Source organism: Perca fluviatilis, chromosome 24, assembly GCF_010015445.1.
Source record: "Perca fluviatilis chromosome 24, GENO_Pfluv_1.0, whole genome shotgun sequence".
In the NCBI taxonomy this organism is placed as follows: Eukaryota; Metazoa; Chordata; class Actinopteri; order Perciformes; family Percidae; genus Perca; species Perca fluviatilis.
Window position 1 is genome coordinate 2281180 of NC_053135.1, and position 24065 is coordinate 2305244.

Consider the following 24065-nt stretch of genomic DNA (forward strand, 5'->3'; position numbering starts at 1 on the left):
GATTAATGGGGGATGGATGTCTCTTTTTATTTCCTGCTGCTACACAGACTGAATCATGATTGGCTCATTTCAGATTGAGGTACCGCGGCAACACGTCGTCCCAAAACTCCTCAGACTCGTCCGCTGCCTGACCTTTGACCCCGGACCTCCCTTTCCTGCCAGACACAACTCTCTGGACAACAGCTGACTCTGGCTTTTTCACAACCTCTTCCTCCTCTTCTTCTTCTTCTTCTTCTTCTTCACCCTCCTCTTCTTTGTTATCAACCTCTCCCTCCTCCTCCTCTTCTTCTTCTCCCTCCTCCCCCTCTTCTTCTTCTCCCTCCTCCTCCTCTTCACTCTCTTTTTCCTCAACACTCTCTTCCTCTGCTTCTCCTTCCTCTTCTTCCCCCTCCTCCTCCTCTTCACTCTCTTTTTCCTCAACACTCTCTTCCTCTGCTTCTCCTTCCTCTTCTTCCTCCTCTTCTTCTTCTTCTTCCTCCTGCTTTTCATTTTCACTCCCCTCCTCTTCTCCTTCCTCTTCTTCCTCCTCTTCTCCTTCCTCCTGTTCACTTTCCTCCTTTTCGCTCTCTTCTTCCTCACTACTCTCCTCCTCTTCCTCCTCTGCTCCTTCCTCCTCTGCTTCACTTTCACCCTTTTCACTTTCTTCTTCCGCACTACTCTCCTCCCCTGCTTCCTCTTCTTCCTCCTCTTCTCCTTCTTCCTCCTCATCTTCACTTTCCTCCTTTTTGCTCTTTTCTTCCTCACTACTCTCCTCCTCTTCCTCCTCAGCACCACTACTTTCTTCCTCCTCTTCTCCTCCCTCTCTCTCGCTCTCTGACTCACTCTTTTCTGTCTCTTCCTCACTCTTTAAGGACTCACTTTCACCCTCCTCTTCCACATCCCCCTCTTCTTCTTCCTCACCTTCCTCCTTCTCTTCAGACTCTCCTCTGCTCTCTGTCTCGTGACTCCACTCTTCCTCTACCTCGCTTTCCTCCTCCTCCTCTTCTGCATCGCCTCCTCTGCTCGCTTTTGATTCTGTCTCGACTGCACTTTCACTTCCTGTCGTCCCACTCGCTTCCTCTTCCTCCTCCTCTTCCTCGGCACTTCTCTCCTCTTCGACATCTGTTTCCAACTCATCCTCTGGTTGCAGAGTGTCGCTGTCTTCGTCTTCTTCTTCTTCTGTTACTTTCTCGATACTGCGACTGACATCCTCCTCTTCCTCCTCGCTGACTCCTGCGCTCGTTCTCTGCCCTTCCTCATCTTCATCCTCCTCTTCCTCCTCACTGACTCCAGTGCTCGTTCTCTGCCCTTCCTCATCTTCATCCGCTTCTTCCTGTCTGACCATTGCAGAGTCCTTACTCTCCTCCTCACTTATATCCTGACTCGTTCCCTCCTCTCCCTGACTCGTTCCCTCCTCTCCCTGACTCGTTTCCTCCTCTCTCTGACTCGTTTCCTCCTCTCTCTGACTCGTTCCCTTCTTTCTCTGACTCGTTTCCTTCTTGCCCTGACTCGTTTCCTTCTTGCCCTGACTCGTCCCACCCTCAGGACTCTCCGGTATGATGTTGATGCTGACAGCTGATTTGTTGCTGAAATCGTCGGTGTAGGATTCAGACTCCTGGCTCCGTGATTGGGCCGTGCCGTCTTTCAGGACGCCGCGGCTGCTCTCGGATGGGGATGGCGACGGCGAGCTTAAACAGCTTCTGGACGCCACCTCATGCATTACCACCGCCCCCGCCGCCAGAGAGGCCGCTCCAGCCAGCAGGTCGAGCTTTTTCGGTGTTTCTATTTTTGACTGAGCCTCTTTTTTTTCTTTCTTAGACTTTTTAGACAAAGCTGTGCTCTCTTTAGATTTAGATTTTTGTTTAACCTGTGCGAGCGGTCGCGAGCTACTGGAGCTCTCTTCATCCAGAGCATCGGCCAGCTGAGACGCAGGTGAGTGTGTGCGGTTACCTGGCGAACTAACTCCTGCACGCTGACTCTGCACGGCGATGGGTTTGCTCTGAACATGGACAGGTTTAGACGGCTTAACTTTCCCTGCAGGTTCAGAGGCGACGCCTGAAACTGTCTGCCTGGCGTCAGGACTTTGTTTCCAGTCTGGTTCCAGCTTCCTGCCGACCTCCATCAGCCGGCTTTTCCCCTGAGCTGGCCTGAGCCGCGGCTTGGACGCCGCCTTCCTTATGTCCCCGACACTCGGTTTGTCTCTACTAGGTTTCCTCTGCAGCTCCTCCATGGCCATGATCAGATTCTCTTTGTTCTGGTTGGTTGTTTTGTGTCTCTGTGGGCTCCGAGAGGCCCGAGAGCGAGCGCTGTGGCTCCTCAGGCCCTCGGGAGGGAGCGCCCGGCGGGGAGAGGCAGCCTTGCTCTCACGGGACTTCCTCTCCTTTATTGGGCTTTCTTTCTGTACTTTAGTGGTCTTACCGTGCTTACCCTTCCTCTATCGCCGGCACCAGAGAGCAAAAAGAGGGTGAAAAAGAGGCATGCATTAGAGAGGAAAAGAGACAAAACAAAAGAGACAGAAGCAGAAATGTATGAAGGTATAATAGAAAAACTAAGTTTCACAACTCTTCCCCAAATCTTTTTGTTTTTCGTCTTTCTTTCTTTCTTTCTTTCTTTCTTTCTTTCTTTCATCGAGCTGGTTAAATAAATAAGAACTGAGAAGGCTTCTTTATCAACAAATGGGACATTTAGAGGGTTACATGAAAAACTTTAAGCTGCTGTTGTAGAGCTCAGTGTATTACATGTGTTGTTTTTGAGGATTTCTATTGATTAACGAGGGATGTGATGAGCTCACATGCAGATTTACTAGATCTACCGTGTTAACTCTGTGTTAAAAATCTGAATTTACTATTTTGTTCCGAGAGATGAAAATTCAAACCTTTGCATGCACGCAAGAAGCCAGGTTAGGGAGAAACTGAGTTCTGCAATGCAATGACCTGGGGATTGTGTATCTGCATATCCACGCAGCAGGTCAGTAATCTGATTACTCCCCTTAACCTGAACTTATTTTGGAAGCTGATTTTAACATTTAATCAGCGATACAAGAAGCCACTTCCTGCTTTTTTTTGTTTGTGTGTGTGCGTTCGTTTAGCTATAGAAACCAACTGATTTGACTTGGAGATGCTTCTTTGAGTTATTAATTTATTATTAATGATTTTTGGGCATATTTTCCTTAAATCAGGGAGCTTTCTGTGCATCTTAACCACCAGGATGCTCCGATTCATATTTCTCAACTTCCGATATCAACCAGACGAAGGAGAAACTAGCCGAGGAGAAGAAGAGTTGGGTGACGTGTTTGAGCGAACAGTTGTTGAATGACAGCGAAAATAGGAATCCAAACGAGTGCTGTTAATTAAAAGCTGTAGCTTTAATAAATGAGTGCGAGTTACCTTGTGAACCGGAGCCAGAGTGAGAGTTTTATCCCCCGGGTCCATCTTTATCACATGTGTCTGTCAGGAGGGGAAAAGAAAAGGGAAATGAGCAACACATGTAGCGTGATCTGATTCAGGATGGAGTCTCTGATCTCTCACCATGTTGAGGAAGTCGGAGGTTTCTCCCAGGCCTTTAACGCTGTCGCTGTCCGTCACGCTCTCCACAGCGCTGTCAGCCTCGCCTCCTGTCCGCTCTGATGACGTAGAAAACAGGACGCCGCGTTATTCCTCATTCTGCCCCATTTTCTCTTTACAAAAACAACTAATCTGATCCTTATTATCCTGCAGAAATTATGCTTTTTATGGTCTTATTTTTTGTAATGTTCCCAAATCAAATAGTTTTGGGGAGAGGGCAGCCTGTGCAAAGATCTGAAGTTAAACAGCTGCTTTAGCAAGCTTCACATGCTTTATGAACAGGAATTTATTTTGATCTTTTATGGTTTTCATTTGAAATGCTATTATTATCATTTTGTATTTCACCTTTACATTTCTAATGACATTTTATTCTTTAATCTTACATTAAATTATTTATTTTGCTTTGTGTGAATTACTCAATTTTGGTTTACCGTTTACATTTGTACTGTCTTATCATTATCATCTGTAAATCCCTTCAAATGGCACTAACCTGTGTGAAAGGTGCTTTACAAAAACATCTTTTTATTGGACTCGACTAGTAAGGCTTTATGTCCTTTATGTCCTTCCAGTTCGTTCAAACCGGTTAATTATCACTATCAGATTAAAATAAAATGTGAGTTCCTGAAGAGATATTTGCATTTATGAAATATTTTGGGAGGGAAGTAGAGAAAACAGAGGTAAGATCAGATCAAAAGCAAAACTATGCTGAAAGATCAGGTGACAAATGTAACAGTTTATAGATTTAACTGGATTTTTGCTTTAAACTCTGGTCTGATCCTGGTGAAAATGGGAGAAAGAGGAGGTGAAGTAGGTACCCTGGTGCTTTGCCCCTGCCTTCCTGTGTTGGTGAGAGCCGTTGAGCAGCTTCCTGTGGCTCAGCTCGGGCGGAGGCAGTCTGGGTGGGGAGGTCTGGCTGGAGACGGGCAGCGGCGGGTGGAGGCAGCCGGGCAGCACGGTGGGCAGCGTGCGGAACATGGCGCCGAACTGGTCCGGAGATCTCTCCTGGGGGGGGGGGGAAGGTTGGGAGCAGGGATGTAATGATGCATCAGGAATCAAAAATTACAACCAGTTTAAATTTTTTTAAAGAATCGCGATGCAGGTAACATCCTAGGCCGTAATCTACTTTAGATTTCAATGTTCGACTTCAGACGTCATTATGTCTTCTTAGTTCATTTATTTAAGAGCTTTTTTCTATTTATTTAGTTATTTGGATGTGGGATTTGTTTTTATTTGTGTTATCTTAGATAAAATACAATTTCAGTGTCACTTTTGATAAAAGGACACATTTGTTGTTTTGCAGTTTATGTAAATAAAGGAATATGTTTCTTTTTTGTCTCCAGATCATTCTGTTAAAAAAAACTTAAAATCATATTGAATGGTGAGTTGAGTGTATTGTTACATCCCTAGTTAGGAGAGTTATTTTTTTATCTGTGGGCGGACCCAGCCTCCGTGCTCCGTACCCACCCTCTCCCTCCTGCGGACCCGGGCAGAGATGCTCCTCTGCAGGGCGGAGGAGTTGGCCGTGTCCCCCAGCAGCTCCACATCACGGTATCATTGTGCAGGTAATGGTCGCATTAGCTTGCTCCAATGGCAGCCGCGTTAAGCCTTGTACAAAGACAGTCTTTATCTCTCAACTGGAATATACATTAAAGCACTTTCAATATAGTATGTACTTGTGAACCATAATTTTAATTATTCAACATTCAACTATCAGCATCATTTCAAACACGTACTGCCTGAACGGTGTACTTGAGGAAGCGCGGACACAGAGTTGGTTTGAACTGGTTGGTGAAGTTCTCTTCTCCCAGGCCCAGTTTCCCGTGTCTGCCGTCTCCAAACGTGTATAGCAAACCGCTGTCTACAGATAGAAAACACAACAGCAACATTTAAATACGTTAAATCAAACCAGTGAAACTTGTGAGGCTCCGTGAGAACGTGTGAATGTTAAGCACAGGCCGTGTGTACCTGTGATGACAGCAGTGTTGTTTTCTCCGCAGGCCACCTGCTGCACTCGTCCCTTCTTGAAGTGTTGGACCGGCTGCGGCAGCGGCGACTGGAAGACGAACGTCCCGTGACCGAGCTGTCCGAACTGGCCGAGGCCGAACGTGAACACGTCGTCCTCTGAGAGACAAGAAACACATTAACTAAACCTGTAATCTATGAAAGGTTTCATTCAGAATGCCTGATCGCCTCTGATCTTACTGACATTTTCTTTAAAATAAAAAAGATAAATGTGAAATAGTAAAACTATTGAATACATTTTGTTTCTTCTTTTTAACCCTGTTTTGTGAGGGCTGCATCTCTGCAAGAGTGTATACATTATTATATTGTAATTGTAGAAACCTGGCAGTCAGCAGGGTTCCAAATACTTAAATGCACATTAGATTGATTTTAATAAATGTACATTAAACACAGACTTGAAAATATTTAATAAACTTTAACTGTTTGTTACCAGTAAATATAATCTGATGTCTTTAAACTTCGCAGAAAACAGACCCCAGGTGGAGTTGATTTGCCAATAAGTACAGAGAGTATAATACTTTAGATAAGATAAGATAAGATAAGCCTTTATAGTCTCCTATAGGAGAAATTCGTCTTGGGCATTCGAGAGAAACGAATGGTGACACATCGCGCATAAACACACACTAAACATACAGTTAACCTACATAGAAACATAATCATACATTATCTTATCTCATCCATTGCTTCAGTGAACATCTAATAACCACACACACTACCCCCCTACCTTTCCTCACAAACACAGAAGAACAGAAGAGAACCCACAACACATCCTTCCCCTCGTATTGCACTTCATTTTGATAATGATTGCACATTTAGCCATGTTTGTAGTTCTTGAAGACATATTTGGCTCCCCAGATTCCCTACCTGTGAGTGCCACCGTGTGTCCCCCTCCACAGGCCACCTGAGTCACCGGCTCCTTGACGCCCTTCACGCGCTGCGGGACTCGGTGCCGCGGCAGCTGGTCGGTGCCCAGGCCCAGCTTCCCGCTGTCGCTCTCCCCAAACGTGTACAGAGCGCCGTCAACTGAGACACACAGAGAAGGACACAACCAATACAACTCCGTGTCTCCTCTTATGCTGTAAATGCATCTAGTACAAGGGAGACAGACGCTGGTCAGTTTGAGGCTTTGCTGGTGACTAAAAGCACATTGTCTTAGTCTTGGTTTCCAAACGTAATTATATTTCAGCTTTAATTAGGTTAATCCATACGCTCTGTTCTCACCTGCACCAGCAGAAGCAGAAAAAACGAGAAACAAAAGTCCCAAAAGTTGAGCTTAAAAGTTCTTTCCTGACGTTTAATAAAAAAATTCTTAAATCCAGACCCACTTTCTAGAGTCTCTCCAGAGCTTTGGCCTCACCGTGTGGTCCTAATCAGTGGATATACTTTGCTTCATTCATTTGTATTTGTTAGAATTATCACATTTTATAAGTAATCATTATCTCAAGTAAATTAAGTACACTTCTGAGGTACTTGTACTTTACTTGAGTAAATCAATTTTCTGCTACTTTATACTTTATATCTCAGAGGGAAGTATTTTAATGGGCCATTCTTTCATACAGCGGTCTGAAGCTGTAACGTAGCGTTCTCCGTGCTCACCTGTGACTAAGGCAGAGTGGTAGTATCCACAGGACACCCAGCTGATTGGTTGGCCCACGCTGACTTCCTGTGGCGACGCGGCGTGGCTCTCCTTCCCCAAACCGATCTGACCCTCCGTGTTGTCGCCCCACATGAACAGTTGACCGCTCTCTGTGACGGCCAGCAGACAAAAAGCTCATTTAGATTTGACTTTTTAAATGGGTTATGTGCAGTGCATTCCCATGAACATTTTTATTTTTACTCAAATTTGCTGACGAAATCTAAAGACTGCAACATTTTAAATAAGAAATATTAATACAAAATGTAATTTAAATAAAGTTTTTCAATTAAAACATCTAATTTTCTGAGGAAATCTAAAAACAAACAATTTAAATTTGAAAAATCTACATTCCAATGAAATTTTAATCAACTGACAAAATCTAAAAATGTAAAAAAAAAAAGTTACATTTTATTTAGGAAATACACATTTAAATACATGTTCAAACTATAATTTTAAATTTGAAATCTAAGTGGAAAATGAGCATAGAAGCTCACCAGCTGCTTGGAGCCAAACCAAGATAATAAAAGAATGTGCGAGAGTGACCTGTGAGAGCGGCGGAGGTGTTTGAGCCGGCAGCGAGCATTTTGATTGGACCGCGTGAATCGAAGAAGCCGATCCTCTGGAAGGCCGTTCTCTCCTCACAGTCCCCGAGCCCCAGCTGGCCCTCGCTGTTCCCCCCCGACGCCAACACCTTCCCCTGGGCTACAGACGAGGAAACAAAACAGACTTTTAATCATTCAAACGTGTTTCAAATGTGAAAAACTCATCAGAGTGGGATTCTCACCTGTGGAGATGAGAGTGTGGTTTCTCCCACAGGCCACAAACTCAACTTTCTCAGACTTTAGAGCTGAAAATATACAAAAGTAATAATTATTATTAAAGCACAAATATACATTTTATTGCTACAAAACCACAACTTTGTGAAACAGTCTCGAGCTTGAACGTTTATACTAATAATTTTTAGTTTCAAACACAGGTTGTTTTTTTTAGCCTTCAGTCGTCTTCATCAGAGGGTGGAGCTTGCTAAATCGTCATGGAGACAGATGTGTTAACGTGTGAGCCCAGCAGCTCATCACAGCAGTGTTAGGAAAGGTTAGTGTTTTGTCAGTTTGAAGCTAGGAGCATAAAACATCTCAGCAAACAGCATGATGAAGATCTTACCACACAGCTGAAAGCTCCGGAAAAAGCCTTGAGTTTGAAATCATTTGGGATTGTTTTGTTATATTGTTTTCTGTTATACGACAATTTCCAGGGTTAAGAATTATCTTTAAAGCTAAAGTTTAAAAATGTGAGGTCCTTGTCTCAAATTGTCTCTCGACTAAATTCATACTTTGATATATTTTTCAAAGTACCAACAAAAAACACCACATCTGGGATTGTTTTGTTGTATTTTTGTCCATTATACTAAAATGTCCAAGGTTAAGAATTAACTTTAATACTTAATTTTAAATGTTCTCAAATCCTCTCTTGACTAAATTTATACTTTGTTATATTTTCACAAAATACAGGCAATTTCCAGCCAGGGTTAGAAATAAACTTTAATGCTAAAGTTAAAAAATGTGAGGTCCTTTTTTTCTAATCATCTCTCGACTCTAAATATACATGAATATTTTACAAAGTACCAACTAAATAAAACAAAATAAAAACAAACAAACATGAGAACAAATATATATGTTAGTGTAACGGCTGTAAAGAGTACGCTGTTGGAAATGTGTTTGAATGAATTGAGCTTTCTATTGTCTTATATTACCGGTAGTGAACAGAAATCTGATTAGCAACCTATTGTCTCTCCGTCTCGCTCCGTCTCTGTAGATTAGTCCAGATTATGGACCCTCCAGACTGGGATTAGAATGGCAACAGATCTCTGGCTTTCCCCTACAGCACAGCTCTATGTAAACATGTTTCTACAGCCATAAAAAAGTCTCAACTTTGGATTTAAAACCGTCCATGAAATAGTTTCCTGTGTAGGCCATAGGAGGCGTCTCCCTCTTCACGTCTCTGTGTGAGGAGGCAGCTGTCAGCGGCAGCACTTACACCCATTACTCTCCCTTCTTTATGGGGCTAAACGAGGGAACAGAGAGCTGTTTAAAGACCAACCTTTGACACAAGTAGGCTTGTTCACCGTCAGTTTGGATCCCAGGCCGAGCTGGCCCCAGTTGTTGCTACCAAACATGAAGAGTTTCCCATTTTCTGTGGACGCAAAGGTTGATTTCTAAGTGCTTGACCTGAATGATTTAGTTTAAAGTGCAATACAGGGTTGGGTAAGAAAAAGTGCAAAAAACTATTTCTTTATTTGTATTTGTTTCATGGTAAGCAAAATAACATTTCATTGCAGGGAAAAGCCACTTATTTTTTAAACAGAATCAGTACAAGTTCAATATTGTTAAAGTTTACAACACTTTCAATACAGTTAGACACCTTAATTAAACATGTCTCCTACCTGTTATTAAGGCGGTATGCTCGTCCCCACAGGCTATCTTTAAGGGGACGTCATTTTTAAGCCAGAATTTACTGGGGGCGTTGTCGGCAAATTTGCTCTTTCCAAAAGTGAAAACCGCTCCTGATTCTGACAAAAAAAGAAAAGGAAACAAACATAAATGGTTAGTGATGAACGACTGAGTCCAATAGAAAAGGAATCCATCACAATTTTGATTATCAATTGATCACTTTAAGGTATAAATATGAAGAGAACATACCAGATATTTGAGAACTTCACATTGAGCTTCACCGTGATAAACAGCTTGTTACATTCTAGAGGCTAAAGCTGTACAACTATGACCATAAAATGATGATAATAATAATGTCGATGACATGAGCTTGTCTAGGATAAATACCACCGAGGGTCTCTGTTGGTTTAGGTTCTGTGGTGTCATGGAAGCATTTTATTTATGATTATTTTGATGTTTATTGTATTGGTTTGTTATTTCTTGGTGGTATGTCACCTTAACGGCAGAATCTTTACCGTCTAGGAGCACCGCCACGATCTTATTGTGTCATGCTTGAGATTTGATTGGTTAGTGTATAATGTCCTTTATTCTGTTGTGTCAAATTATCTAAAACCCAAATGATTAATGTTTAAATAAAAGAGTATATTCCAATCAGTCCTTAAACTTTGATGATATCTGGAGAAGTGGAAGAAGTGTTGAGACTTTTGACTTGAGTAAAACTAGTAGAAGATCTTAAATAATGTCAAACATCGTATCTATATTTTATTTGTGAAATATGAATCCCTAAACTAAGCAGTAACTATAACCAGTGGTGGAATCTAACTACATTTACTCAAGTACAATTTTGAGGAATTTGCACTTTACTTGAGTAGTTCCATTTTATGATTCTTCACTGTATTTATTTTAAAGCTTTAGTTATTTTGCAGATTCAGATGATTTATATCTGTACTTTAGGTATATTCTGTTGCTTGAGTAACATTTTGAATGCAGGACTTTTACATGTAACAGAGTATTTCTTCCACCACTGACTACAACTGTCACATAAATATACTGCAGAAAAATACACAACAGTTCTCTCTAAGATGTGAAGTTTAATATAAAGCAGCATCAAATGGAAACACTCATAAGTACAAGTACCTTTAAAATAACAATGTAATTGGTGCGTAAATAATGTTGTGACTAAATGAATAAAGCCAAACCAAACATTAGCTTCTAATATAATCATAGTAATATGTCAATATACACTATATAGATAGATAGAGACACTACAGGCAAAAAAAAGTTTTTAAGATAGTGCCTAATTTGCATAATTAAACATCACATTTCAGAAAACTAAAAAGTCTTACAACTAGGGACGTTTCATGATGATATGTGCTAGTTACATGTTGACCCTGTTCATCTGTAGTCTCTTCAACATGTCTGAATGTTACAATCATATCTTTAAAGCTTTTCTTCTCTCTGAGCCAGAAATCTCCACTTCAGCAGCACTTACACACACCAAACGTTCCTCTTTCATTCCTCTCTATAGTCTGAAACCTTTTACACAGGGCTTTGGTCACATATCATTCACAGCCTGATTTATGCACATTCAATTCATAAAAACATGGGAAATTGATTTGATAAGGCTGTTTTACAGTATCAGAATCCCCTCTGTAAAAACTTTTGACCCTAATATGTCAAACAATTTTGAACTTGACTTTATCTAATGTTCCATTTCAGTCCTTTTCTGTTCTGGTAATGTATGCAAATTAGCGCATATTTAATAAGATAATGCCTGATTTACATATTTCAACATACCATTTCAGTAATCCCCGATGAAGTTTAATGGTGCTATGTATCAGTATAAATACGTTGCCTGTTCACTTGTAATGGATTCTTTTAGTTACAGACATAGACTGTTATGGTTACAGAGCACGTTCTCAAAACGAACTTTTCAAGTATTTCAAGCTGAGAAAAGGGGAACGAAATATATAAATAGCAAATACCGTGCAATACTAAACCCAGTCATGAGTATTACACATATATAATACATATATAAATGGCAGGTATAAGTGGTTTATTTACCGTTAGCCAGCGAGCTAAAGCAGAAGCTAAACTGAACTGAAGCATGCTAACTTAATATTTTAGATACTTAGCTAGTTATAAGAATTAAAATGTGTAAAATGATAAAATAAGTATCGTTATTTACCTGGTATCTCGTCCTCTGGCTCCCCTGCCATCTCTGCGGGACTTTAATCCGCTTTGCTCGGCGTCGTGGGCGTGATGGTGCCCCTCTTGTTTTCGACTCTGACAACCCGGAAGTAAACAAAACTTCTCCTAGGTTACGACCAATGGTTACGACGCTGACGACGTGACCCTTAAAGGGACAGGACGTGAGTTTTAATGTTGAATACCGAAACGTATTTATATATATTTTTTTATATTTTAAATTTGTGGACATTGCAAATGTTCTTACTTTTTGTGATGAGCAGAAATAAATTATTTTGTTCTCCACTTTTTTTTTTTTTTATATTTGATATTCTATTCCCTTTTATCCTATTCTATATCGATGTCCAATACCATATGTTAAATCATATTACTATCTTTTACCTAATAACTCACATACAATATTATACCTACTACATCATTTACAATATTATACTATTATGTTAATGTGTGTATATGTGAGTAACTAAAAGAAATAAGACCTAACGCACTCAGCTCCAATTGAAACTTAGAAGACTTTGGAGACTGGGTGCTGGTTTCTTAATGTGGATAATAATATATAAAAGGTATTTAGGACAGCACTCCAATTAATACATTTCATTGTCACACAGACGTTTCGGGCAGGATGCCCTTCTTCTGCGTGTTTCTCAGGCAATCTCAGCATTTGAAGTAAGTAACTACAAGTGCTGAGTAGGCCTACACTGACATTTATACAGAGTAAAACCTTGGATAATCAGAGGATGCACACAAACAGGTTAGAGCTTCTATTCATATTTAGGTATCAGATCAAGACACAGAAACAACAAATTCTCCAGTATACTCATTTATAATAATTACTTTTCCAGGTTGAAGATAGTGCATCTGCAGTGGACAGACATCATTTAAAGAGGCCAAAGTCAGGAGACCGAGATATGTCTTTAGTTTCCAGCAGAATAAATTCCCAGTCCATCCCTGCCTACATCAGACATTGAGATATAAATCAAACGACACACAACTCATTTCAATATAATTTAATTTAAAAAATAAATCTTTTTTTAATATCTCTTCACCCACAATAACTTCATAATCATTAAACAAATAACACTTAAATACACTCTTTCATTCCTTCTAAAATCTCTGTATTTAAGCAGTAATGTTACATTAACACGACCACATCCCTGTGGACTTTACTATGAAACTAAAATCTCCTTAAATTTTACCTTAAAATTCCACCTTTTCACCCAATGCAATATAATATTTCATAACTTATTATCTGCATGTTTTAAGGGCTTTGTAAGCGGTACAACACTTTTAACATTGCCCTCAATTTACACATTACATTTTACATATTTGATAAATCAATTAAGGATTACTGAAGGTGTTATTAAGGTTTAGGTGAGAATTATGGATATTTAAAAGGGATTCTTTCACAGTATTACCCCAGATTAAAGGGTAAATGAATTGACGAATGAATGGAATGGATTGTATTATATTAACGGATGTTTATGGGTTTTCTGCACGAATTAAGCGTTGTTTGAGGGGTAAAATTCACCAAAACATCCCTGAATTTACAGTGTACCTTAAAAGTGCTTTCATTTTCATTTAAGTTGAACATGCAGGGAGGGCTTTCGTGCCACGTGTAAAGGTGTTTCAACCACTTAAATCCACTTGAATCAATTAAGAAAACACATACTTAATATATTACAATCCATTAATGTGTCCAATAAATCCCCCAAATAACCCATTAAATAACAAAATACTGAATAAGAATCCCTTAAAACAGATGTACTTTGCACTTGAAAATGTTTCAGACCTCTAAATCCAAATAGGATGATGATTGATGTGTGAAATCGGTTGTTGGGTGTGTTGTCAAGCGTAGATTAAGGGACTGTTGTTTCATAGTATCACTAAAAGTCTTTTTGGAGCTCGTTGGGACTCGGAGTGCGCTTATATTTGCTATCTGTGTTTGTGGTTTGGAGAGAGTTCATCTGTGTCAGTTCACAGCTCCTCCTTCCCTCTTTGTCCCGCCTAAAGAACTCCCATCATGCCTCAGCAGGAACACAAACGTCTCCCGTCTCGGCAGGTGGTCCATCGTGGTCCTGTACGGCTCTACAGGCTTGGGTCTGGGGTCATCCCAGTTTAAAAAGTGAGGGGTTCAGGTTGCTTTCCGATAAAAGTGTCCTCCTATGTGACCTCCCTCACCTGTCGTCCTGAGCCACGCCCAGCGGGTGGAGGCGCCCTGAGTCCAGCAGCACCCTGCCCAGCCAGTGTAAAAGCTGCGAGTACCAGTGGATCCCGTCACCGTGGCTCCCAGTGGATCCAGTCCAGCTGTGGATCAGCCGGAGCGGCGAGAAGGCCCAGTGAGCCAGGGCGTGCTGGTCCACCACGGCGTAGCAGGACGCCACCACCCCGTCCACCACCAGTGTCCCCTGCTGGGTCAGCGGAGCAAACGCCCCCCTGCTCGCCCTCGTGCTGATGCGGGTGATCCGAGACAGACGCCCCTGTCCCGCTTCACCTTGCGACACCAGCACGCACTGTCCCAGCCGGGCGCCACTGGCGTACGCAGTCCTGAGGGCGCCGCGGGCCGGCAGCGCCCCCTCCGAGCAGTTCCCCTGGGACACGAAGATTAGGTGTGCGGCGGTGAGCGAGAGGCGGGCCCCGGCCTCTGTGTGCAGGGTGTAGAAGAGCGTCCAGGTGGCGGGGGCGCGGTCCAGGAAGACCAGGACTTTGCTGTAAAGCAGCTCCCCGCTGCCGTCGCTGCCCGCCGATGCCAGGACTCGCTCGCCGGGCCGCAGGTCAATAATGGACTTCTGAGCGCCGCTCGCCAACGTCACCAAGGCCTCGCCGGGGAAACATCCTCCAGATTTAGCCGCCACGGAGTGATCTGACAGACAGACAGACGGAGAGAGAGAGGCGACGAGGTGAAACAGGATGTCACATAAGTAGGAATGGTCATTTCAAAAAAATTGAATAAGACACTTTCCAACTCACAGTTATGACTTGATTGAAAATAATCTTTGTATCTCATTATTTTAATTATATTACCTTCTAATTTTTTTTAAACTATCTTATCCTTTTGACTTTCTATTTAAGATGTTTGACTTTTTGATTTAAGATCTCATAATTTTATGGCTTTAAAAAGTCAAACCTTTGACTAATTATATGATTTTTTTTATTAAAACGTCATATCTCATAGTTTTAACTTTACAAATTCAAACTCATTATCTCACATTTCTGACTTGCCATTCATAGTTTCGACTCAAGAACACATTTCCAGTTAATATCTCATCATTTCTGACTATAACATGTTTATATTTTTTTCTACTTTTCCTAAAAAAATCAATACATTTAATTTAGTATTTCAGAATTTGAATGTATCGTGAGTGTCTCCTTTTATTGTACTGGCAGACATGCGCTTCTACACAAAAGAACTAAAGCACACAATCCATCTTTCCAACTCCCTTTAGCTAAATATTGACTTTATTCTTTCCTCCTCTGGACTTTAAGAGATCAGGCAGGATTGTGTTGGAGACAATGCGTGTAGCAACTTGAAAGTGAGACTCGAGGACCGTCTCAGGTCTATCTGGGGGAAATATTTGGGGAAGGTAGAGAGCCGAGGCCCGGTGATAAGATAAGCCATCTTGAGAGGAAGGAGCAGCGCGGGTTAATCATCTGACAACATGGCTGCAGTTCAGCTGTTAAAAAGGTCTCTTCCTTGTTTAGATACACAGACAGGAGGTTAGTTTGGATTGACCATAAATAAGCAAAAAAAATCTAAAATGTGACTACTTCAGAGTCAGGAATTTATTTTTTATTTAAATATGATTTATTTTACCTCGTTATCGAGCTAAAAGTTCATTTAGTAGTTATATATAGTTTATATATAAGAAAAAACTTCAAAGTAGGCCTGCAACTTATGCTTATTTTCATAGTTCATTAATCTGTCAATCATTTTTTCCATTAATGGATTAGTTGTTTGGTCTATGAAATGGTGAAAAATGTGGATCAGTGTTTCCCAAGTCCCAAGAGTACGTCCTCAGATGTCTTGTTCTGTCCACAATTCAAAGATCTTCAGTTTACTGTCACAGAGGAGAGAAGACACTAGAACATATTCACATTTAACAAGCTGACATCAGAGAATTTTGACTTGAATTGTAAAGCAGCAGCAGTCGGAGGTGAAATGTGGTGGTCAGTGTTAACCTCTGTGTCCTGGTGCTTTGCTGCCCCCTAGTGCTTCTGACTACCCCCTCTCTAAGTGCCTTTAACAAGGATTCTGGGGTGTTTGTTGGCTTTTCCTCAGCTGGCTGGATTTGTCTTCCCAACAATGATTTCTTTTCTTTGAGATTTTTTAGAAAAAAAAACAGGAGAATAATAAAAATAAAAAAAAGGAGAAATGAAAAACATGAAAAAAATACCAACTTGATTGGTTGCCCTTCTGATCAAGTCAAGGAATGGGCCCTCGCAACCCGATCTGGGAGGGAAGGAGACACAAAGGGACAAGGAGAGATAAAGTAGGAAAAAGGAGAAGGAAAGAGGGGAAAAGAAAAGGAAAATCTCAGTTACCACTCAGTGTAAAATGTGTAAAGGGGATGTTTAAACTCTGAATACTGTGTGACTTTCAGCACATCGGTGTCTTTACTTCTGGATGCCACGTGTTTGTTACTTTTCATTTGCGGAGATTAATAGACACTGTGTTAGATATGTGGAACCTTAATGTAAAGGAGACAATTTCCACTTTGTATTAACATGCAATCTATACGTGGTTATCTTTCTCAGGGTACAAAAAGTCTTTTAATCTACGTGTGAATGCGTTCTGTGCAGTTCAGCCAAAACATGTTGAAAAGTAAGCTAATGAAAAAGAAGTAGAGCTTAGAATTATGTCAAGATACTATACATTTCTGTTGTGGCAACTGTTTTTTTAATTATTACAACTAAAAGCTAGTTAATACATTAGTTAGCGGCACACGTACCAGCGTTTTTAAGCTCTGTGATTAGATGTTTCGTACTGAAATGCACCCTGGGAATCCTCGTTAACTTCTCTTCTTTTTATCTGTAAGAAATCAGACTTTTTCTAATGCAGTTGTTCATCTTTTTAGGATTCAACAAGGACAGTTTTGTCCATCCAAAGCTGAAAAAGAGCTCCAACTGTCAGTCGCCAACACTCTGGTCTAGGCAGAAAACTAACCAGCCTTTTATTTCCTGAACACTGGAAGAATGAAATAGCTTCTTATAGTTTGTAACTCTGTTACGATTTTATAGCTTTTGCGAGACTAAACTGTAAAACTCCAGGTTTCAAAACACCCTTTCAGCCATGCTCGCCTAGTCTATCTACAGCCTGTAGATATTTTTATATTTTGCTAAATAGTTTTATGGAGAATACATGAAGAACTTTCTGATTTATGCAGTTTCCTCCTCTGAAATTCCCTGATTTGTGGTTGTTAAAAGTGCAGATGAGCAAAAAAAAAATAAAAATAAAAAAAAGCATAAAAAAGCCACAAAAATCTCACAGAAGCACAAATATTGACGTGTACAACCTGAGGACACGTGGGGTGAGTGGCAGATGAGACAGAGGGGAATAGAAAGAGCCGCCCAGATAGTTAAGATGCAAGCAAGAAAAAAAGTTAGTGATCAGGGATGGAGAAGGAAAATAAGAAATGTTAGAAAGAAAAGGCAGCGAAAAGTAGTCTTCGGCCGTTAATGTTTCTCTGACTGTTGTGCAATTAGAGTGGAAGTTTCTGTGTCTCTGAGCCACACAATTCATCTCATCACATGTTACTTGTCGGGCTACGGTAAGACACAGGTGTGTGTGCACTGCTATAAGCAAAGTGTAGACACACTGCTGCAAAGCCTCTACTCAAATTGCCGACAGTTGGATTAGTGATACAAAGTGTGAGTCCTGGAAGCAGTATGCACCAGTTCAGTCCCAGTACACACTGAACTTCAGCAGAAAAGATGTGTTTCTTTACTTAGCCAGCGTCAGGCTGGGAGGTTTTTTTCCCTGCGTGTAGTTACAAACTGTCTCAAGTCCCTGTTGACTTGTTGAAGATCTTTTTCTAACCCTAACCAAATGCTTGAGTTACCTAAACACAGCACGTTAATCTGTTTGAGTTGCATCGAATGGAAGAAAAATGAAAAGTGAATGAAGGTTTTGCAGATACTATAAGTTCAGTATTAGTCTGGATCAACAGAAGTACATTTCCGGGATAAAGTCCGACATGTCAGGCTTTGTCCCTCACCTTCCCTAACTGGGACGTTTTGGGACAGATTGGTGGGGCTGCTGTGGACCAAGTTCACACGGAGATACACTGGTAAGAGCCACTGAGGTTTAACCATGTATCAGCTCATTTAAATAGCTCACGTTACTGTGTTGTGTCAACAGTTAACTTCATTTAATATTGTATGTGGCATTTTCTTTTGCGGCGAGCAAATGTTCCACCAAAACAAGTTCCTTCTGAGACTATTCAGCAGAGCCACCGTCGCTGCGTCCGGAGCTTAGCGCCGCCCAAGACGACTGTGATTGGTTTAAAGAAATGCAAACAACCCAGAGTTTTTTTTCTCCTATCCCAGAATGCATCTGTGGTGTAGCCAGACCTTTACTCCACAGTGCTGTGGAGATAGAGCTGGCAATGCAAGAGTAGTTCAGTATGAACATGTTGTATACTTTCACTTGAGTTTCTTTTTAAAGATGTGTATGCTATTTCAGATCTGTAGTATGTAAATGGGACTTTTAGGAGACAGAAAGTGTAGAGTGTTTAACAGCTATGTGAGATATATCAGATTTCTACAATTTGAATGTAATAAACTCTTAAAAGGCCAGCAGCGAGTTGCCTTTACACCTGGTCTGACAACAGGGAATAGTGCCTGCCGGCTCTCTGAAACACTTTTCCCTTTCTAAACACATCTGGATTCCAGCTCCAACACGTGTCCTCCCTCACCTGACTTGACGCTGCAGTGGATGTGGGCCTTGGACTCGTAGTAGACCCAGTCAAAGCCGGCCTCCACCGCCAGCCGCGCCAGCATGGCGTACTTGTTCCTGTCCCGGTCCGAGGTGGTGATGTCCACGGCCCGGCCCTCGTAGTGCAGCGACTCCTCCGAGTGGTGGCCGTCCTCATCCCAGCCCTCGGTGACCCGCAGCCGGACCCCGGGCCACAGGTTCATCACCGAGATGGCCAGGGAGTTCAGCTTGTCTTTGCAGCGCTGAACAAAAGAGACACTAATCTGTCGTTGTGCACTTTACATTCGACACGTTGGATCATTGTGATAGAGAAACATTATTACTAATATCATCGGATTCTGTGGCATTATGATTTCCCTTCACTGGGAATAATCCAGGAAAAACAGAGCAAAACTACACCAACTAACATCAACAAATACTCTGGGCAATACGATGTACATCTAAATATGTAAACATATATATATATATATTTAAACTATACAGGTTCATAAACTGGGGGAAAACTCTATAGATCAACATCAGACTACTAAATTCATGTCTGACATTTTTGTAGGAAATTAAACATATTTAAATCACATTTAACAACCAACAACCTCTTTTAAAAGGTGTTCTGCTTGTTTTGCACGTGTTTATTTAAAGTGAATCACTTCCGGTCACATTATTCTCCTGTATGAAACAACTCCGGTTTAGAGATTTTGATTCCAACTGGCACATTTATGTGAAATCAAACATGTTTAAAGAGATTTTATGCTAGTTTTTTATGTATTTATGTATAGTTTATCACCCTCTGAACCATTATTCTCCGGCACACTTGACCTTTGAACTTCTTCCTGCTGGTTGTTTGAATTCTCTGGAGGAGTTTAACACTGCTGCTGCACTCTGAGTCTCAACTTTAAAACCAATCAGACTGCGGCAGAAAAGCCCACTTCACCAAATCCCCGTCACACCCCATCACCCCCCACTTGTCTGTGGCTCAGCCTTCCCACAATGCACCCCTGCTGTCCCCGGCTCGTCCTGATGTTTGCTCTCTGTGGTGAGCGAAGGGAGGCTAAGTTAAGGATGGATGGATGGAGGGGTGGAGGTGGGACTGTGAGGTTTTAGGGTGGTGTGGGGGGGGCGTCTGCTCCATGAACAAGAGGTCCTCAGCGTCCCTCTAAACCCGGAGTCTGCTCGGGGTGAGCAAACAGAAGTGAAGGACTCATTCAACTCCTCCAGCTCTCCCAAATAAATCCTCCAGTCAGCTCCGTTAATCTAATCCACAGCCGGGCCGCTTTGTCTGGGGGGGGGGGGGGGGGGGATTTATCCAACGTGATATCTCAGGTGACGCCTCAGATACACCTGGTGTTATATTACCACATTAAAGGGGAGAATGTGTTTTTAAAAAGTGTCAGATTGGCCTGAACAGGGTGCTGCTTTCCTTTAAAACTAAAACATTTCGCAAGACAATTTGGGCTGAAATCAGGGGCGGGGGGGTTGATTTCTGGGGCTCCAGCCCCGAATGTTTTCTCAAAAGCCCCGGATCATTTAAGCCGAATTTACTTTCAGAGGCTGTAGCGGGCTCAGGTTAAACAGTTAAAGAACAGTTGGATGAAGGCTCTAGAGGAGGATTTATTTCCTCGGCAACTATCCTCTTATTCCCCAGTGATATACACATTTTTAGGCATCCCCTTATCAAATGGTTTGAGAAATAGTGCAAATAGCTGCCATAAAGGATGGGGGATCTCCTCAGGGTAGCACGCCCCCCTAGGTTTGGGCTTAGCCCTGAATGTGTACATCTGTCTGTATGAATTAAGTTCAAAAACTGGTTATCTCAGCCACGACTTGATGGATTGTAATAATGGTTCAGATCAGCATGTTACGGGCGGTCTAATTAAAAGTTTTTACTAAAAGATTAATCTAAATACACCTTTTGTTTGATTTAGGTTACCTTAACTGCAGAGTAAACTTGGATGGTATATGATTCATTTGTTTGGGTCATTTTTTTTTTTTTACTTTAACACAACATATCTCCCACTCCACTTATTTGATTTTGAAATGTTCATTTAAACTGTTTAATTTGGTAATAGAAGGTAAACAAAAATGAAACTTTTGAAGGCCTTAAATGCCTCAATTTTGATAAAATCTGGGCAAAAAAAGTTGTATCTGTTGGTTTTACTTCAATTAGATCAAATGAAATAAAGCTAAATTTCCTAAATTCTTAATAAATCAAGGCTGCATGACTACAGGACGTCTTGTATTTCCCTGCAGCCTCTGAAAGCGTCTCGTTTCATGAATCTCAGCCTATTTAGGAGTGAAAAGTGGGATTAAACCCCATAAACGTCTCTTTCCATGTCGGCTGTGATAAGAATAGCTCGTGTCTCGGTGGCCACAGATGCCTTTTCACGGTGTTCTCTGTGGATTTTAACATCGTGTGTTTTCTCTGCGGTCACAGCAACGAGCTGGACTTCATAAATCAGACGATACATTTTGTTGGTTTTCCTTTCAAGGTATACAGATCGACGGGGGTTTCTGTAGGAGCGGGGTGAGCACTAAACCGCTGGCTGCACAAACATTGGACGCGCAGGCTGACAACATGCGCCTATGCTCACCTTTACGCTGCAAGAAATGTCCCTCTGAACAGGTCACTTAGTCTCATGTGGCGCCTGAACAAAGTATTGGAGATGAGGGGACACAGTCTGCAGTGTCTTCTCTTCATTCCAATGCAATTAGATTGGTTTAAAGATGCTTTTAAAACAAACAAAAGCGGGGTGATCTGAATGTTTGGGGCAACTTTTACGCAAGAGACTGTTTGGAAATAAGTGAAATAAACTTGCACTCCTTGCATTTCTTTACATGTGAACTGAAAAGAGAACCAAGCCTCATTAAAAAAAAAAGTGACTAAATGACACTTTTTGCAGCGTGGCTTCGCCCTGAACAGTCGCGTCTGTATGCTGCTCGGAGCGCCCAGGAAAAAGCGAATAAAAAATAAAGAGACGAGAGAAAAAAAAATCCGTATAATTAAGGCTTCAACACAAGTGAAGTGGACTATATTTGCACATGTGCGCTGCGAAAACAAACAAAAAGTAACACGGAATAGTAAAAGACAAACAGGAGGCTGTCTCCTGCGGCTTGGAGCCCATAAATTGTGTGCAGGTCTGCGCCGTTGACGCGCAGCGCGGCTCGGGGTGCGCGCTGCAAAAAATGTCCAGTTTAGAGACGTTGCACAGAAAAAGTTGTCTGAACTTTTTTTTTATTTCTTTAACAAAGTTCATATGTGCTGATTAGACCTTTTTTCACCATCATGTGTTCCACGATCAGGAGTCATTTTTTGTGAAAAGGGGCAAAATCTTGAGAAAAAGCAAACCGAAAAGAATCCAATAAAGTCTGTTGATTTGGGAAATTAAAGCTTTTGAATCAGGGTGTTTGGCGCTTAAGATAAATCTAATCAACTCCTCCATACATGCAGATTTGTCCTCTTGCATTTAAAGACTTTATCATGCACATTCCTTCACTTAAACCCAGCCGAAGTGACTCGCTGCGGCGGATATTTCTTGCAGTGCGCGCAGCGAGGTGACAGCTCCAGACGGGAGTGCGCGCTTTCATTCCCCACGTGGGTCTGTGGACATAAGCGCTGCAGCTCTGAGAGGAAGCCCGCGGTCACAAGAGCCAGATATAAATACTTTATTCCTGGGGAAATTGGGAGTCAAATAAATTCCACCCGGGGCCACATCAATGGCGGTCTCGTAAAATATTCTGACAGTCCAAAAGGCGACTGTTAACTCTGGCCAGTCGGGCTAAAAACGAAAACGGTAAACATCAGTACACGCTTGACCCGGGCTCTAACCAAATACGACTTTTTGGCTGTTTTTCCACCAAAAAACATGATGTTAAACAGAGGACATAGTGTTTTAATTAAGAGCGACCGCTTTTCCATACATTTTTAGACGGGGTTGCCCTCTTTTACGCACGAGCTGCCCACAGTGAACCTCTGAAACTCCATGTGGAGCCGGAGAGAAGAGCTCTGATTCAAACCGCTCACCTACACAATCCAGAAACAAACTGCACTGTGTCAACAGCTGCAGAGAATTGACTGGAGAACGAGCTGTGCAAACACACACATTTTGTAATCAGTTTCCCAACAGGCAGCACCGCAGGAAAAATCCACCTTCAAAAAATAAAATAGTTTAAGGAAAAGTGTGAACATTGTAGTTTTTAAAAATAAGGTAAATTAATCTTCCTTTAAGTGTGCTGCTGTGATAATCAAGTGACATTTGAAAGACTTGTGGTAACAAATTACACTTTTTCCTTTCAAAAGCCTTAAAACAATATATATTATTGGTAGATTTGATCTAAATAATTAAGAAAATGTGGCTGTGAAGTATTTCGCTGTGACGAGCCTTGAGTCAACAAGAAATGCGGAAAGAGATAACACTGTCCACGCGCTTAAAGACTGGCCAAAGTGCACTTAATAATGCACTGAAACCCCTCTTAATCAGAGGTTTTAATGCTGAAAAGCCCTGGTTAAAAGGCACTACGGTGTCCGGGATGTTACCTGGGTCATCATGCGGTCTGCACCTGTGTTCTCCTCATCCTTGAAGATGATGTCGGGGTTGTAGTTCGGGGTGAGCTCCTTGAAGCGCTCAGAGTTCCGGGTTATTTTCCCTTCGTATCTCCCGCTGGCCCCTAAAGTCTTCTCGGCCACGTTGGGGCTGAACTGCTTGTAGGCGAGCGGCGCGAGCTTCCGCGGTGACCGCCTCTTGCCAAAGCCTCTACCTGGCCCGCAGCCCTCGCTGACCGGCGAGAGGAGAAAGGCGCACCCGGCGAGGCACGTCACCAGCGTCGGGAGCAGCATTCTGCCCCGGGGCCGGTATGGAACCCCCCCGGCGGGTGGCCAAATGTCACCGCTGGATTTCGTGTGATGCGTGTGTCCCCACCCCGTGTGGGTCACCCTCTATTTAGAGTGGAAATAACGGAGCAGGACTCATTCCCGAGTCCCAAAAAGTGGCCATTCCCGGTGCGTAAAAGTGGCCAGAGCGCCGCTGGAGACGAGCTGCAAAAAGCCTGAACCTGTCCTCTGAGCTGCTGACACTCTGCTGTCCCGAGTGCGCGCGGAGGCACGGGCATAAATAGGCGAGGTGAGTTTATCTTGGCAGGCAGGTTCAAAGCTGTGTCTCTGTGTCGAAGCTGTGAGAAAAGCGCTGCAGACAGACACGGAGGCTGGCTGCGCCTGCTGGGCACGGCGGTCAAAGGGTGTCCCCGCAGCGGTTTCTGCCTCCCGGGTTTGTTCTCAATGCGTCCCT

General features: G+C 42.2%; 2 protein-coding genes across 2 annotated transcripts; both read right to left on the reverse strand.

Annotated features, from left to right (window-relative positions):
• Window positions 1-12: 12 nt before the first annotated feature.
• Window positions 13-11939, reverse strand: rpgrb (retinitis pigmentosa GTPase regulator b). The gene is given in 14 exon segments (XM_039793741.1): window positions 13-2413; window positions 3366-3425; window positions 3507-3601; window positions 4358-4544; window positions 5007-5147; window positions 5276-5400; window positions 5508-5663; window positions 6429-6587; window positions 7161-7310; window positions 7744-7902; window positions 7985-8047; window positions 9298-9390; window positions 9641-9766; window positions 11836-11939. Coding segments are annotated over 14 exon segments (3894 nt in total). The 5' UTR covers window positions 11867-11939; the 3' UTR covers window positions 13-64.
• Window positions 11940-12667: 728 nt separating this feature from the next.
• Window positions 12668-23643, reverse strand: LOC120554729 (indian hedgehog B protein-like). Its single transcript, XM_039793735.1, has 3 exons — window positions 23318-23643; window positions 18767-19028; window positions 12668-14715 (listed from the first exon to the last, which is right to left on the reverse strand). The coding sequence occupies exons 1-3, from the start codon at window positions 23615-23617 to the stop codon at window positions 14030-14032; spliced, it is 1248 nt and encodes a 415-aa protein (XP_039649669.1). The 5' UTR covers window positions 23618-23643; the 3' UTR covers window positions 12668-14029.
• Window positions 23644-24065: the final 422 nt, after the last annotated feature.